Below are 17,989 nucleotides of genomic sequence, written 5' to 3' on the forward strand. Positions count from 1 at the left end.
TTAAACTACTAAGTTTAGGGGCAGGCAGACTTGGAATTAAGAAATATCAGAGCATTACCAAGCTCAATAGTCGGTTTCATATCAACGAAGGGAACAGCAAACTGAAGTCGAGGCTCTGTATCCCAGGCTACAGCGACCTTAGCGATCTCATCCGGGCTAGTCTCTAGCAACCATTCATTGGTTTGACCTCCAAGTGACCCCAGAAGTTGTATAATGCGACACTGCACACTACGAAGAGGCGAATCTTGGGTCTAGTGAGAAAAGAGATAGGAAAAATTTGCGTTAGTTTTGTGGTAGTAGGACGCACACTTTTCACTGATAATATGTTGTGGGTTTGAATCCTAACAAGTTAACCACTGATTTCACAATGACTCAAATAAGTATTGTTGTCTCGTTACTGAATCACAATTTGTTGATTTGTGCAACTCGTAAATATAGTCATTAAACCAATGTTTGTAAAAGAGAGATGGTTGAGACATACCGGGTCTGTTTTGCCAGCATCGTTGAGTAGTCTAACAGGTATCTTCCTTTGGCGATTTCCTTTCTCGGATGCAGTTACCATGATAACAGTCTTAGTAGCTTCTTTATCATCACCTGTTAAAATAAGACATATACAATGTAGTAACAATCATTATTAGTCTAGTCAATATATGGCTTGACCTAAACAGAATTTAATTTTTAAAGTAGAAAAAAGTAAGCAGGGGAAATATGCATAATTTGCATAAATTAAAAATTACCCTTTTCCCCCTAAAATACATATGCACACCCTATACAAAGCAGAAATTAAATTTTTTTCACATAATTGTTTTTCATGGGAATGGTCACTGCATTGTTTCTACACATTAGGATTACAAAGACTGATCTTTTATTGTTAGGTTAATTTGTAGAGTTCTATTGTAAACTAAAGGCCAATAAATACCTTGAATGACCGTAGCATTGAGATATCCATCTAGGAGTGGTAAGATCTCTTGAAGATACGGACGTAGGGAATCTAGAGGGAGGTGTTGCATCCAGCCTTCTAAAGCAGCCAGTCCGGCTTCAACCAACGGCAGGTAACTCAATCCAAGGCGGAAAGTCATCTGCAGAGAGGGAGAGAAAATGCAAAGAGTTGTCTAAATAACGCAGATAATGGCAACATTCGTATTACAGAGCTCCCTCTATGATTTTCTCAGGAAAGGCCATTTTCGCAGTGTATCATCAGGGTCTAATTTTAAAGCACAAAAAGTTGCAAAGCACAACAAAATTATGCTTACCAGCCAAACTACCATGTCAGGGGTACAATTTGTGACTGGTATCCTGCTTGTTTCTGCTTAGCAGACAACTGCTAAGCTATATTTTCTGCTTAAGCAGCTCTGTGAAATTGAACCAAGAGCCCAATTATGTAGAGCTGCTTAACCACAAAATAATGCTAAGCACGACAAATGTATGCTTACCAGAATAAGGTTACCAGCCAAACTACCTTGTCAGGGGTACAATTTGTGACTGGTATCCTGCCCATTTCTGCGTAGCAGACAATTGCTTAGCAATATTTTCTGCTTAAGCAGCTCTGTGAAATTGAACCCACAGATAATGTGGAAAATGTTGACAAGTTTTGGATAGAATGATCTTTGACCTCCAGTATGAACTTTGACCTACCTGCAAGGCAGGCACCAGCTCCATGACCTCTGATTCCACAATCTCATGAGGCAGTGAGAGCACAAGAAATAAACAAGATGCTAAGAGATCATCTTTGTACTGCTTGAGACGCACTAAGACCTCCTTGGAGAACTTGGCAAAGAGGGTGAAGGAGGCGATCAGATCACTGGATGGAACAAGAGATGATGGATGGGTGTCTATATCCATGGATTCCTCTAAGACGTTTACATTGGGTGTCTTAAGAGCCTGTGGAAGGATTGAAATTAATATTATTAATAATAATACTAAAAACTTGTAATGCGCACATATCCACCCCGCTTGGTGTTCAAGACGCAGTGAAAACTAAAAACAAAATGAAAGAAAAAACAAAATAAGTCCTTGAAAATCTGTGACATACATGTAAGTTAAGTTTTGAGAAGAGATTTGAATGTTGTGGTACAAAGGCAAGATCTAAGATTAAGTAATAGAGAGTTCCAGATGTGTGGCGCAACTGAAGAAAAAAAACCTGTCAACCCAGGAGTGTCAAGACTTGGGTTCAATGAGGAGAAGCATGGTACTTGATATAAGAAGCCACTAAATTATTTTATTTTCCCCTCTTTTTTTCAGTTCTACAGAGATCTTTACCTTGAAATGTTGGTTCTTAGAGCAGATGGTCATGCAGATGGTCAACAGCTTATAGAAGCCGCTCACAAGTGGTAGTTTGCTGGATAGTAAGATGACTTTATGACCAAACTTATAAACCCATTGCTTAAACAGAGTGGTTTGATGAACTGGAAGTAGATCCCTACAGAAAACACAAATAGTCACAAAGTTCATAGGTTCAAGCATTTAAGGCCGAGTCACACTGCAGCGATAACGAAAACGATAATGATCACGACACTGGTCATGTCGTCATACACAGCACATCATCCCAGTTAAGCTGCAAAGGGATTACTCCATTAAGTATCAAGTACATATACCCACACAATGTAAAGCCGACTTGCTAATATTCATACAATAAGCCTTTTTGAGGTATGGCAGACGTGATAGGAGTGTACTGTTTAGTTTGGGTGTATAAACACAAATTTACCCAAACCATATATATAGTGTTGTAGCAATGTGTCCCCCATATCAAAAAAGGCTTATTCAAAGTTGAGGTGAATATATTCACATGTAAAACATTAGTCACGTAAACAATTTTTGGCTCAGTAAGACGAAAATTATTTAAGCATGTAAAACATATTTTCGCGACATTGTTTTACTCATTTCTCAAAATACTACAGCACCTCGGGAAGTAATATCTGAAGGGAAGCCTTCTACTATCATTATGTTCAAACTGTGTAAGTTTAATGTCAATATGTGGACATTGTGTCTTGTGTTACAAAAAGTACCCGAATCCTTTAAACCAGCTGATAGCTACCACCAGTCGGTGCATGAAAGAATTCAAGAAAGGAGCCTATCTTGGTTATGGTAAAAAATATGATAGAGTCAACCTACCTACAGAAGTCCACTAAGTTGATGAAGATTTGGAAATCTTTAGGTTTAGAAGCTTGTAAACCATGTAGAGGATCTGATGAGGAGTATTCTGATACATCCAAGTCTACAGATCCCTGTAGGAAATTATTCAATATTTAATCTTGTTATTAAGTTTTGATAAGTTTTCGTTGTGCTTACAATAAAGCCTGAGAAAAAAGAATGGGAGTTCATCAATGAACTGTCAAAAAAGCCAACAAGACACAGCTTCAGCCCCACTCTTGGGTTAGGTTCCAACACGTCTTTGCCGGTGCAGAAAGACCAGGGGTGCGTTCCACTCGCAAAGGTTGCGAGCGTTTGCCAACAATTTTGAGCGGAAGGAGTTACGCACCGCCACCGTTGGCGAACATTGGCAAATGTTGCCATAGGGGAACGTACTACTAAGGTGTTAGTGGGTGATACTAAAATGGCAGACAACACGTGAAGCAGACGATACTCTTCTCTTGTCACTGAAAAATGCGGATACTGGTCTTTGACAATTACCAATGTTGTCGACGTGCTTGAAAAATAAAAATAACCAGCTAAAAAGTATTAACCTACAGAATATTTACCTGTTCTTGGAGCTGTGACTGGTCTTTGTTAGAGGTTAGGTCCAACTTGTCAAGGATTTTAAGAATAGAGAAGATCAACTCATCGTAGATGATCTTATGAATGCGACGACGTTCCCCATAACTCATTCCCATAGCCTTGACTTCCTGATCAGCAAAACAGAAAACAAATCAAAATCAGGCCGGATGCTTCACAAAGGCAACAAAGGCGATTGCTTCCATGCCCCCTGGTCATTGCCTTGGTGCCCTTGAAATGCTACAGTATAAATTTACAATTTCCTCAAAGGGTGCCCTTTACCAAGGAGAAATTGCCTGGGTGTCTTTGCCCTTTAAAAAGCGAAGCATCCGACCTGCAGAGTTCATTTTAAATTACTCCTTCTCACTTTCAAGACACTCCACGGTTCTGCCCGTCTACCTCCTAAACATGCTGCAACCCTGGTCCGTAAGACCGGGTCTGAGGCCATCATGCAACAAGATCTTTATTCCTCGGACCCGCTTAGCCATCTACGGGGATAGGGCCTTCTGTATTTCCCCAGGCTCTGGAACAGCTTAACTGATCCACACAACATCTCACTCTCTCAGCGGCAACTTAAAAACATATCGTTTCCAACAGGCCTTTTCATAAACTTTGGTTATTCTTTCCTTTCATACCGGCGCCTTTGAATGTTCTCACAGATAAAGTGCGCCTTATACGTGCTGTGATATTATTAAGTAGACTGTTTTGTTTGTTTAAGGCAGTGCCCAAATGAAAAGAATTTAGCTATTGTCATTGGCTGCAGTGGCAATGTTCAAGAATATTAAGCGGTTCAGCCGTAGTCACAACAGCAGACATCCAGTTGGATAATGCCTAAAATATTACAACAACAAAACTCAAAAGTAAAATGGTATGGCCTGGAATTAAAGAAGGCCACAAAGGCTCGGTTGCCCTTGGTCTTAGCCATGGTGCCTCTTCAATAGTTCCCCATAGACTCTAAACCGCTGGGCCATGACAACCTACGTTACCTTCAAATGAGGACTATCAAGTAGACTGGCCCACAGATTGACATAGTCTTTGTATGAGATGCGTCTGGTATCAGCCAATATATCCGCCTCATCATCTGCTTCAGTGTTTGATGTGTCTGGATTGCTGTCATCTCGTTGGGTTCCCTATGGCAAAATATATGTAAATATTCATACTACTAATAAATATTCATCAGCTGTCTGGATTGCTGTCTGCTCTTTGGGCTCACTATGTATGGCAAAATATATGTAAATATTCATAATACTCAATTACTCATAAACATTCATAAGCTGTCTGGATTGCTGTAATCGCAATGGGTCAAAACATTATTTATAACTCATACATATTCATAAGCTAGCACTATTCTTTGATTGGCTAAACAATGACAATATCACCTGGTCATAACCAGGGCATATTTAGGTCTTATAAACCTTTAAAACCACCAGACTTCTGTCAAGTTGTTAAACAGCAAAATATCTTTTTATTAATTGAGTTAAAATACTGACTTACTTGTTCAAGTGTTACAGGGTGTGAACATGTTCGGACCAGTGCTTGGTAAACTGAAACGATAACAAACAAAATGGAGTACATTGATTACAGATGCCGATGGTTCTTATATTTATATATTTGACTATTAATTTATTAGGACCCAATTTCATATAGCCTCTAAGCACACAAACTTGCTAATACGGAAAAATCTTGCATAGCAGAAACAGGTTACCAGCCAACAATGCGCTTCTACCATTTCCATCATTTTGGGAGTAAATTTTCCCTCCCAAAGTGGTGGACATGGTAGGTGCATGTAAATGCACTGCGCATTGTACAATGGGTCTAAACACAGATGTGTGGTAAGCACTGTATATTGTAGCTGTTACTTTCAAACTCAAACTTACCAACTTTTGACAGGAAATTCTTGAGTGTTGGTCCTTTGGGAGCCAATGCTATGAGAATGAGTAGAACAGACCTATCACAAAGGAACCGGTGTCTGTGTGGCATTCGTGGATAGCTACCGATTTGAACAATCATGAGACGTTCAAGAGCTGCTAGGAATGTATCCGAAAGCTGCAAGCAGAAAAACAAGAAAGCCTGTAAGCACAAAAACTTGCTAAGCACAGAACAGTGTTGCTTATCTGGGCCCAATTTCATAGAGCTGATCAGCACAAAAACTTGCCTAGTATGAAATTTCTTCCTCGAAAAAAACAGGATTACCAACCAAATTTCCACATGATTTTCAGGCTGAATACCAGTAACAAGCAATATGCATCAAATGGAAATTTGGTTGGTACTCCTGTTTTTATCAAGGAAAAAATTTCATGCTAAGCAAATTTTGTGCTTAGCAGCTCTATGAAACCGGGTCCAGGTGGATGTGTGGGGTGTCTCTGGATGGCAGACTGTCAAATGATGAGCTGAGGAAGACAGTCAGAGTGGAGGGGGTCAGCAGGCATTGTAGCTGCCAGTGTAAAACAGGCATAACTTCTCTTAGAAATTATCAATTTGTTTCATTTTTTCCCCAGATAAAGCAGAAAAGAACGCTTGTTTAATATGTGCATCACTGGTTTTTAAGAGCCAGTTGTTTTGTATTTAACTCATAAATCTCGGTCAACTTCTTGTAGAGATTGGAGGCTTACCACATCAAGTTGTTGAATAATACTGGCAAGAGCCTCCAGGAAACTTGGCAGTTGAACCAGTTTGTCATCAGAGACTTCTCCCTGCCTGTAAAAATAATCAAAGTACAGAACTGAATTTTCCTGCTTTGAATAATTAAAGGGAAGGTACACATTTGGTAATTACTCAAAACAAATATTATTTTAAAAACTGACTTGGTAACGAGCATTGAAGAGCTGTTGATAGTATAAAACATTGTGGGAAACGACTCCCTCTGAAGTTATGTAGTTTTTGAGAAAGAGGTAATTTCTCACTAAAATAATAAAAGACTTCTAGCTACAGGTAGAAGTCTTTTAATCCTATCTGAAAGCAACTTTCTCGCAACTTTGATGACCAATTGAGCCCAAATTTTCACAGGCTTGTTACTTTAAATGCTTATGATGGGATACACCAAGTCTGAACACTGGTCTTTGACAATTACCAAACGTGTACAGTGCCTTTAACAAATGGCAACATGGATGTTGTGTAAGATAAGATAAGATAAGATAAGAATGTTTTTATCCCACACTGGGGACATTAAAATTGGCATTGATTCAAACTGTACAGAAAAAATTAACAAGTTTGCCCAAAAAGAGGATAAAAGCCACTCTAGGTAAAGGGCTACAAGGAAGAAAACATAGACATGCAGAAACTCAGTGGAGCTGAAGATAGGAATTGATATTCCTCTTAAAAGATGGAAGATCATAGGATCAGGGGAAACATGCACCAGGCAAGGAGTTCCAAAGAGATGCAGTACAAGGAAAAACTTCTCTTAGGTATTATCAATTTGTTTCATTCGTGGTTTATTTAGATTAGCAGGACAAAATGCTCGTTTAATGTGTGCTTTCTTTTTGTTTTGAGTAGCAGTTGTTGTTTTGTTTTTGAATCATAAATCTCGGTCAACTTCTTTTTGACTCACTCTGTAAGGTGCACATGTAGACGTGCATTGGTAAAATCAGTGGCAAAACTTTAAACAGGGGCTACAGGATAATCTCAATATTTTAACTATTACTTTTTTTTGGCCAAATAGACATATAAGATAACGGTTTATTACAATTTTACGCTTAAAAATTGCATTTAGTAATAAATAATTCAAGTAAAAAATGCACCACCCCGCACGGTTTTTTTTAAGCAGAGAGTCAAAAACTGCTTATCTATGATATTGATATGCAATAACCCCTTGACATCATTGGTGCAGTTTCCCAATAGGGTTTATGCACAGTTCTCCAGCTTTGTCCAACTGAGGGTGCTCTTATCCATATCAAATAGGGGTGATGACGTCACAATTCCTTTGTCGCACGGGTTTGTTTGACCTAGGTTTTCAGAATTTTGGCTTGGAGTGTTTCGGAGGAAAACCATTTTTACCATGTTTTAACATGAGGTAAGAGACTAGTTATACTTTTTAATTTTTTTCTATGGACTCCATCTACTAGAAAAAATTAACAACTGTATATTTCAGAGCATTCTGTAGCCCCACTTTAAATGAGCAAATGATTGCTCTCTCAATGGGAGTAAATGTCAAATTGAGAATGAAATTACAATCACAAATTGTTGAAATGCTAACTTACTGAAGGTAAAGCTGCTCACTCTTTTGCATCATTTCATTGAACATGAATCGAACATCATCCTCCGTCATGAATAACTTGCATGGCTACAAAATAACAATAAAAATATTTATAAAGCGCCTTTTGCGAAGAATGCAAAGCTCTCAGAGGTTGACCAAGAAAAAACAACAATAGGAATGGAATCAGAAACCAATTGGAAAACCACTGCCAGGCCCAGCCTGCAGTATTCAGGTACAGTACAAATAATAATAAAAACTGTATTTATAATTTATAACGCGCCTTTTTCCAAAGGATACAAAGCGCCAAATATTCACTAGCTTTGACTCACTAACCCTAAGAAACTAATAAGAAAACTGAAATGTGAATGAAATTCTTTTTTTTGGAAATCACCTTGAGCTGGTTAACTGTAAATTGCCTCACATGACATAGCCTTAAAGGCAGTGGACACTATTGGTAAGTACTAAAAATAATTGTTAGCACAAAAACTCACTTGTTAACGATCAATGGAGAGCTGTTGATAGTATAAAACATTGTGAGAAACGGCTCCCTCTGAAGTAAAGTAGTTTTCGAGAAAGAAGTAATTTTCCACTAAAATATTTGAATTTGATTTCGAGACCTCAGAAATAGATTTTGAGGTCCCGAAATTAAGCAAGTGAAGGCACATAACTTCGTGTGACAAGGTTTTTTTTCTTCCATTATTATCTCGCGACCATTTGAGTTCAAATTTTCACAGGTTTGTTATTTTGTGCATATGTTTAGATACACCAAGTGAGAAGACTGGTCTTTTACAATTACCAATAGTGTCCAGTGTCTTTAAAGGAGATATTTGTAATTTTTATTAACAATCAAATGAGGATAAAATAATAATATTTATATAGTGCTTAATACTGAAGGGGTTTGCTCGGTGTTCCTGGCAGAGGCTGCTAAATGACCCTTACACCTTTTAAACCCTTGCTTCGTTCTTCGGATTGGCTGTAAAGCCATCGGTCCTGTGCATTGTGTAATGTACATAAAAGATCCCAGTAACACTTATCGCTGAGAGAAGGGGTTCGCCCGGGTATTCCAGGCAGTGGCTGTTGTTCGTTGCGGTACCCGTGGCCAAAATATAGGATTCGAACTGTCTCAAGCTACTGGGCAATATCTGTAGTCTAGTTGGTAAGACACTGCTCTAGAATTGCAAGGGTCCTGGGTTCAAATCCCACCCAAGTAATTTGCCTGTGATATTTGTTCACTGGACTCAAGAACATACTGAGTATACAGTGCTAAAACACATCGGTGTATGGGTAAAAATCAAAACTAATATTTTTATTATAGACAAAGCTATTGTGACTGGAGTGTTGTACTTACCGCAGCAAAGAAGCCATAGCCCCTGATAGCCGAAGACAAAGACCTTGCACTACTATGCGGATTATCAATCACGCCACGGAATCGCTGCACAAAGAACTAAAACAAAATTCATCAAATTATAAAGTGACCGTCACAATGTATCAAAAACAAAGTTGCAGTTGTTCAATTTGAGTTTTTAATATTTTCAAATTCTTTAGTTCATTTGATTATGATGTACATGTATATTTGTTTGTTTGTTTTATAAAACAACAAAGTTACAGGAATATTGGTTACAAGTAATGGAATAAGGCAATCAGAGGAGGTACCCCTCCTGTATTGGACCACCCAAACTGTTGTAAAATGTGGGTAACAATTAACAGTAACAAGTCATTTTGAGGATATAAGCATTTTGTGAAGAGAGTGCGAACAGCACACAGTAGAAGGATGAAATTCAGAAATATATTTGATTCAAACTGAATATTCATCTTAGGAATCACTTGATAAGTCTAAAGGCCATGTTTAAACTCTCCTCACAGTGTTCATATCACATGTTTAAACATGACCACATGGGCTCTTCTTTACCAATCGGAATGCATAAACTGTTCCAGGTGTTTACTAGTAGTACACAAAACTTGCTGGCATTGGACACATTACCATAAAAACCTACTTTTTTTCAAAGAGCAACAGAGAGCTGTTGATAGTATAAAACATTTTGAGAAACGACCATCTCTGAAGTAATGTAATTTTTGAGAAAGCGGTAAATTCTCACTAAAATATATTTAAGTCCTAGGAAGACTTCAGGCCCGTAGCCTATCTAGAAAACACTCAAAACATCTAAAAACACACAAATTCGTGCAACAAGGGTATTTTTCCTTTCATTATTTTCTTGCAACTTCGATAACAAACTTAGCCCAAATTTTTGCAGCTTGGTTATTTTGTGCATCTGTTGGGATACACTAAGTGACAATACTGGTCTTTGACAAATACGATGAGTGCCCAGTGCCTTTAAGCTAAAGCTATCTTACCCTGAACACAGCCATGTCAGAGGAGTCTTTCTCAGCTGCCTTCTCAACCAACATGTCCGCCATCTGTTGTAAGAAGGCTTCCTGTGCAGCAAAGCCTACTGTCTTCACTAAAATATTGCTATGACTACTCCAATGATCAAACGCTTCATACAGCTCCTATAAACAAAAAACATTACCGTACTTTAAGCATTATAATAATCGATTTTTACATAGCGCTCAATAACAGCCCGAAGGGCCTATCAAAGCGCTTCTGACATTATTACCCCTGCTCACTGGGCCATATATTTCATTCCTTAAACCATTTCAGCTCCTTTAAACCATTTCAGCTGCAAGTCCTGCAGTCTAACCACTAGACCTAGGTTAGCTTGGTAGGGTTCGAACCCACAACCTTGTGATTGCAAGTCCTGCAGTCTAACCACTAGACCTAGGTTAGCTTGGTAGGATTCGAACCCAAAACCTTATGATTGCAAGTCCTGCAGTCTAACCACTTGACCTAATTTCTTTGAATGAATTATGCTTCACACTAGAACCAAAGTGATGGTTATCTCAAAATATGATGTCTTGACACAACTCAGTTTTATAATTTGACAGATTTTCTGCACCTTCCAATAGATTTAAAGATCTTTATCAAAATCTTCGCGAAATTGAATGATGTTGTCCTCTTACTTACCTGGTGGTCCTCGTATATATACTTGTTAAACTGAGCAGCATGTTTGGCAAAGATTTGGAGCCCAGCTCTGTTGACTTCATAACGAGAATGGTCTACCTTTCGATCAATGGCCAAACAGGCAAATCGGTAGATACTCTTGGAATGTTTGGCTTCTGCATAAACAAGGTTAGAGTCAGTGGAAGTCTTTTAAGGCACTGGACACTATTAGTTACTACTCAAAATAATTGTTAGCATAAAAACTTAGTTGTTAACGAGTAACAGAGAGCTGTTGATACATGTAGTATAAAACATTGTGAGAAACGGCTCCCTTTGAAGTATCGTATGAAGTAACGTAGTTTTTGAGAAAGAAGTAATTCTCACTACAAAATTGGAATTGAATTAGAGACCACAGCTGAGGTCTTGAACTCAAGGAATCTGAAAGCACATAACTTGTGCGACAAGGGTGTTTTTTCTTCCATTATTCTCTCACAACTTAGACGACCAATTGAGTCAAAATTACATATACACGTACACACGCGCCTACTGTCCGCCATGTTCGGGGTCAAAATGTGCACAAAAGGATGGTAATATATTTATGCACCAATGCACATGTTAACATGTGTACCATCCTTTTGTGCATGTTTTGACCCCCAACCTTCTGAACAGGAGACGCGCTTGTATCCATGTGCGCATTGGGCAATGAGTCTATACTGACCTTCTTCAACAGACTGAGTGAAGTTGACGAGGAAGTGGCTCAGACCGGTCAAGCAGCCAGCGATTACAGACATCTCTGGTTTCTTGGTCTTTGAGGTCATCTATTTCATCATAAAAGAAAAAAGTAAATCACAAAAGAATATGTTGAACAATACTTTGGTTTTACGCTACTTTGTTGTTTGATAAGCATTGTGTACCAATGGATCCAGAGTACTGCTGAAAAAGGCAAACTACTTTGGTGGATTCGAACCCACCACCATAGCATTCAAAAGCAGATAGTTTAACAACTTGACCATCTAGCCTGCATGCAGGATTTGAGAAGTATGCAATGCTTTTCATGGCTTGTCGTGGCTGAGTGGATAAGAGCACTGGACTCCAAGCACTGGTGTTCCTGTTCAGCAGAGTGTGGGTTCGAAACCCCGTTGTGACACCTGTGTCCTTAAGCAGGACACCTAACCCAAATTTGCTCTATCCTTTGGATGGGACGTAAAGCCTTTGGTCCCATGTGTTGTGTAATGCATGTAAAAAGAACCCATTTATAGAAAAGAGAAGGGGTTCCCGCGGTTTTTCCTGGTATGATTGGCTGCATATTCCACCACAGCACCATGTAAACCTTTACATGGTACTCAAAAGGAAAAGGTCTCATACTTCAATAAGTAGCTCCACATATATACATGTACCTTGTAACCTATATAAGAATTGTTAATTATTTTTAATAATTATTTGCCTTTAACACACTCAGACACACGTTTGACAAGTTCATTAGATGACACCTATTGTACTTTCTGTTGTTCCTGTATTGAAGCGATCCCAATTGGTTTTGTACACAAAGGACCCATGAAAACAAAGAACCGAGTGGTGAGGACCTATTGTTCCTAATGAAAAATGTCCTCGGAGGGTAGGCCATACAAACCCACAATATGAAAGTAAGTGATTTTCTTACCTGTTGGTTTAGAGTTGAGATATACACATTGAGAAGACGGTCAGCATAGGCAGACATCTGGACCGGATATACCTCAGCAATCACACCAAGCAAACTGAATATTCCTTGTTTTACTGTCAAACAGAAATTTAAAAGAAAAAATTTATGAAATCTCATTTTACAAAAATGTAACAATTTTATGTAGAGATGGTGGATCATCAGGCCTGATATTTAATGGAGGTAATGAACGTGAGTGCCTCCATGCCCCCTGGTCATTGCCTTGGTGCCCCTGAAATGCTAGAATAGAAATTTCACAATTTCCTCATAGGGTGCCCTTTACCAAGGAGAAAATGCCTTGGTGCCCTTGCTCTTCCAAAAAAGAAGCATTAAGCCTGGATCATCATCATCAACATAATCATCAGTCGGCTGCACAGAAGGTGGACCCAAGCTATCCCATGCTCTCCTGTCTTGTGCTAGTCTCTGAATCTCAAGGGGAGGGGGGGGGGGGAGCAGATAAACCTTATGAACATTTGTGATGATATTTTCACTAGTTATTCTTGCTCAATCACAAAATCCTGTCTTTACTCAATCAGATTTTACCAGGCAGATTAATTCTGTATCTTTTTGATGAAGCCAATGAACCCTCAATTGTGACCTGTGCCCAATTTATCTGGCTCTGCTTACCATAAGCAAAGATTTGGCGCTTACAGAAGCAGGGAATTCCGTGCTTCTGTAATTCAAGGTTTAGTGCGCGTGCATACTCCACAATACTAGGCATTCTTCGCTTACACAGCTACTAGCACAGAAATTTAGTGATTGCCCAGGAAGCGGAAAATGGTGATTGTAACAGGAAACTAAAGTTGGATTCAAACTCGAGTCCAAAAAGGGATTCGAACAGGAGTCTAAAGTGGGATTTGAACCAGGGTCCACAGAGGTGGCAGACAGGGTTGCAAACACAAGACCAAACTGAAAGTCTGAAGGTTTACCTGTTTGTGAGAGTTTAGCGGGCTGCATCAGTTGCTGGAAGAATTGTTCAATCAGCTTAGGTATATCTAGTTCTGTCTCCATGCGCGCAGATGCAGAAAGTTGCAGCACCTTCAGAATAAATCAATAATAATAATAATAATAATAAATTTGTATAAAGTGCATTTCACAATAACTGTCTCAATACGCTTATTGGGCTAGACATCCCTTTAATCTTTCTCAGCTCCCTGGAGAGTACACACAACCTGGGCAATCGTAGAGCTCCAGTTGGTTTTTTCATACACAATATCAACCTCTCCTCCCAGGTACCCATTTATACCCCTAGGTGAAGAGGAGCAATTATAGTAGAGCATCTTGCTCAAAGACACAAGTGTCATGACCATGATTTGAAACCACACTCCGATGACCAAACCACCATCAATCCTGTAGTTAGTCCGAAATTCTACAGTGTCATCATTCAACCCAGTGTCTATTCAAGTGTGAAGTTGCCCATCACACTAATTCCAGTGACGACCTCATTCACTACCTTGCCTTGAAGATAACAGATTCGTTCCAAAAGTGTTATGATTGATGCAACTTTGCCATTGGATTCAGGTAAATTTCTAATGAACCATTATTAATAATAATGACAATCACATTGTGTCTTTTATCAGCCCTTCCTTACCTTGACCTGTATGTCTAAAACTCATAATTTGGATTTGTGGATAGAATCATTGAGCATTTGTGTGAGTGCTGTATAGACCCCTTGCAATACGCGCAGCGTAGTCACATGTACCTATTCTCGGTGTCATTTTGGGTCGCAAAATCGAATACAAACATGCACAAAAGAGAGTTGACACCCCAAATTAAGCGCATTGTTCGGAGGTGCATTGTGTAAGAAGTCAATAATGAGTCCCCCTTGCATAACGCGAAACACTACAGGTAGGCTGAGGCCACGCGCACGTTTTTACGCACAGAGAACAGCTATTGTCCAATGATCTGCCTCCTTTTCAATGACGTCATATGCAATGGGTCTACTCTTGATCTTGAATCAAATGAGGGTGATCATGGATTGAGTGTGCACACTACACGACTGTAGGTTGCATATTTGGCTCTCGCAAGTTCAAAAAGATCTTACATACCTCTATCAGTGGTGGTAATGACTTGGTCTTGACCTTGGCTGCTGAGTCTCGAAGGAAGGCAGAAACACAAAGCTTCTTGATGTCAACAAGGCGGGGCAGAAGGCGTGGTCCTGCCTTACCCAGAAAGCCATGAATGAAGTCCAGTATCTGGACCTTACTGCCTCTGAACTGAGAAGAGATGTAATCAGTATACAATGAGAAACATGATGAGGAGTTGAGTAGTGCCAAGTAAAGCGACCATCATTCTTGCTATACAATTGTAGGGAACCATAGAAATATATCCCGGAGAACACCAAGCTCGGCCGCCCTCTGTGTTGTATGTGGACACAGCATATTGATACCACACGATATGTGTGTAAGCAAAATTCTAATCGTGCAACATGCGTGTATGGCAAAATGGCAACGCACATACATGTAGACGGTTTTAATGCTCATGCGAAGACTGTATGGCGAAAAAATGGCATACGCGCGCCCTCAAAAATAGATTACCAGCCAGAATACCAGACCATTCCCATTGCTGCGACTGGTACCCCCGTCATTTCTTATTAGCCAAGAACTTTGCTTTGCAGAACTTTCTACTTTTTATAAACAGCTTTATAAAATTGGGCCCAGGTTATCTGAGAATGTTTATGATTTTGTTCTTTGTAGTTTGTACCTCATCTTTGGGGATTGCTTTGTTGAGACAAACCAGGATACCATCCTCTTTGTTGAATAAAGCTGAGCAACAATAAGCTGTCAATCAAAACAGAAACAATAATCACAAAATCTTGATCTTACAATAGCTTACATTATCATGATAGGCTAGCTGTCACATCTCTTAAAGGCACGGGACACCTTTGGTAATTGTCAAAGGCCAGTCTTCTCACTTGGTGTATCTCAACATAATGCATAAAATAACAAACCTATGGAAATTTTAACTCAATTGGTCATCAAAATTGCAAGAGAATAATGAAAGAAAAATTGTCGCACAAATTGTGAGCTTTCAGATGCTTGAATTCGAGACCTCAGCCGAGGTCTCGAATTCAATTCAAATATTTTAGTGAGAAATTACTTCTTTCTCAAACACTACGTTACTTCAGAGGGAGCTGTTTCTCACAATGTTTTACACTATCAACAGGGCTACCATTATGGCAACTAGGTCTACCATAAGCTACTCTAACTATGTTCATTCTGCTATCGTCTACGGGAGACGATAGCGGAACGCGTCTCCCGTGACAGGAGACGAGAGCGGAACGAACCTCATAGTTCTAGGAGTAACCGTAAGTTATGTGCATGAAAATGGCCAAAATATAGCCCAATTAACAATGCTGATCCAGTTTGTTTGTAGTTTATTATATCCTTGGCACTATTTTTGACGCTAGCTATCCGCCGATTTCAAAATGACTAGAAAGTACAAGTCATCAATACAACTACAAGTTACTGAATCACAATTTATTGATTTGTGCATTTCATAATAATCATTTTCAAACTCGCCATAGAGTATAGAGTTTAAATAAACCAAAGTTTGTATTGTAATTTGTATGATGATATTGAATAATTGATAATATTTACGAGAGAGATCAGATTGGCCAAACAAACAAACAGACAGACAGACAGACAGACAGACAGACAGACAGACAGACAGACAGACAGACAGACAGACAAACAAACAAACAACCAAATAAACAAACAAACAAACAAATAAACAACAACAAACAAACTTTGGAAAAGTTTCCGTATGGCGCCACCACTTTTTCATTCGAAATAAAATAATATAGTATCTAATTTACCTGATTGATATATCCCTTTTTGTGAAAATGAGTGAAAAATTCTTAATATTTAGCACACTGCCACTCTGCTACGGCCCGCCCATCCATCCATGTTGGCTGACAAAATGACAGACATGGTAATGCAATGCAATGGAATGGTGGCTGAACACAACATAAAATTCTGCACGCTCACCTATCTCATTATCGGGCATTTGCCGAAGACACATGTACGCCAGATCAACAACAACCTCTTGAGCTTTTTCAGCTGCATGTTGGCTTCTTGTTGATGATACCAGTCCGTGTAATTCGCTTAATTTATTGGGTAATTCTGCAACTGCCATTACTGTTTCCGAGCAGGCGGTATCAACGCATGTTCGTCGGAAGAGTGAATGTTATGAAATAGCGCCCTCTATTGGTCAATTACATCGTCTGGTTTTTAGCGTTTAAGAAATCACGGTTAGCAGGCTTCGATTTGCGTCTCCGCCGTTTGGAAAATGCCTGTTTTGCTATGGCACTTCGAAGACCTGCTTAAAGCACAAAAAGTAGCTAAGCACAACCAGAATAAGGTTACCAGCCAAAGGGCCATGTATTGTGCACAGTTTATGACTGGTATACTGCTCATTTCTGCTTAGCAGCTTAATGAAATTGGGCCCTGGTGCCTAAATTGGATTCCAAGCCCATGCCGTGAATTTGAAAATGTACTCAAATATTAGCCTTTTTTTTCTTGTTAAAAGTTTGCAAAATGGAGGAAAACCAAATAAATGTTCAATAATACAGCTCAAAGTTTTGTAAGATTTTGTCTTCAATCTATAAATTCAAGGACACAGGGGCAGCCGAATCAGTTGCATAACTAAGGCAGTGCTGGGGTGGGTGCACAGTTATGGCGCAGAGACTAGAGTTAAATATACTTTGGGCATACAATTATGTGTTTCTGGCAAACATGAAGCTATTTAGACAGAAATATCAAATCTTGAAATTTCCACCCACTTATTAATTAAGACGAGTATTCAGGTTATTATCCAAACATTAGCACTACATGTAGCTTAACTTCTAGCAAAACTTTGGAAGAGCTTTGCACTGAAAGAGGCTGAAGTTTAATTTTCATAAAATAATGAAGTATAAAGATGCAAGACTTCAAAATTAAAAACAATTGAGTCAGTTTTACAATCATTCATTCATTGTTTAATCAAACTTACCAAGTAATTTCAACCACTTTACATGATGTGAAAACATTAGAAGAATAAACAAAAATCCAAAAAAAAAAAAAAAAAAAAACCCAATCTCAAAGCAATAGGCTATTTGTGTGTAAGATATTGAAAGTCTGGTACAGTGACTTGATTAGTCACAAATGAATATTCACCAAGAATTCCCCGGACTTAAGACATCATGCTGTATCACAGGGCAAAATTTTGTCAAGCAACCACCACATATAATTTGGTTTTTACTCTTAAATCCACAGGCAAATCACTCGAATTGGATTCGAGCCCACACCACTTGCATTGCTAGAGCAAATTTACCATGATATCAACTCACTTTTATAGTTTACAAAATAAAATGTAAAAATATGTGATCCCTGGCAACATGGAATAAAGGTTT

General features: G+C 38.9%; 1 protein-coding gene across 1 annotated transcript in view; it reads right to left on the reverse strand.

Annotated features, from left to right (window-relative positions):
- Positions 1 to 16,755, reverse strand: part of LOC117292274 (DNA-dependent protein kinase catalytic subunit-like) — a 73,995-nt gene extending 57,240 nt beyond the window's left edge. Inside the window, exons 1-21 of the mRNA XM_033774272.1 lie at positions 16,587 to 16,755; positions 15,301 to 15,377; positions 14,646 to 14,813; positions 13,527 to 13,635; positions 12,562 to 12,674; positions 11,620 to 11,719; positions 10,926 to 11,077; positions 10,256 to 10,411; positions 9,252 to 9,347; positions 7,908 to 7,990; positions 6,324 to 6,408; positions 5,589 to 5,757; positions 5,206 to 5,255; positions 4,698 to 4,841; positions 3,699 to 3,842; positions 3,112 to 3,224; positions 2,260 to 2,419; positions 1,636 to 1,881; positions 920 to 1,079; positions 482 to 594; positions 59 to 251 (exon numbers count right to left, since the gene is read on the reverse strand). Coding sequence (XP_033630163.1) covers positions 59 to 251; positions 482 to 594; positions 920 to 1,079; positions 1,636 to 1,881; positions 2,260 to 2,419; positions 3,112 to 3,224; positions 3,699 to 3,842; positions 4,698 to 4,841; positions 5,206 to 5,255; positions 5,589 to 5,757; positions 6,324 to 6,408; positions 7,908 to 7,990; positions 9,252 to 9,347; positions 10,256 to 10,411; positions 10,926 to 11,077; positions 11,620 to 11,719; positions 12,562 to 12,674; positions 13,527 to 13,635; positions 14,646 to 14,813; positions 15,301 to 15,377; positions 16,587 to 16,734 — 2,779 coding nt within the window. The 5' untranslated portion in view covers positions 16,735 to 16,755. The remainder of the gene's footprint in view (positions 1 to 58; positions 252 to 481; positions 595 to 919; positions 1,080 to 1,635; positions 1,882 to 2,259; positions 2,420 to 3,111; positions 3,225 to 3,698; positions 3,843 to 4,697; positions 4,842 to 5,205; positions 5,256 to 5,588; positions 5,758 to 6,323; positions 6,409 to 7,907; positions 7,991 to 9,251; positions 9,348 to 10,255; positions 10,412 to 10,925; positions 11,078 to 11,619; positions 11,720 to 12,561; positions 12,675 to 13,526; positions 13,636 to 14,645; positions 14,814 to 15,300; positions 15,378 to 16,586) is intronic.
- Between the last annotated feature and the right edge of the window lie 1,234 nt (positions 16,756 to 17,989).

Source organism: Asterias rubens, chromosome 7 (assembly GCF_902459465.1).
Source record: "Asterias rubens chromosome 7, eAstRub1.3, whole genome shotgun sequence".
In the NCBI taxonomy this organism is placed as follows: domain Eukaryota; kingdom Metazoa; phylum Echinodermata; class Asteroidea; order Forcipulatida; family Asteriidae; genus Asterias; species Asterias rubens.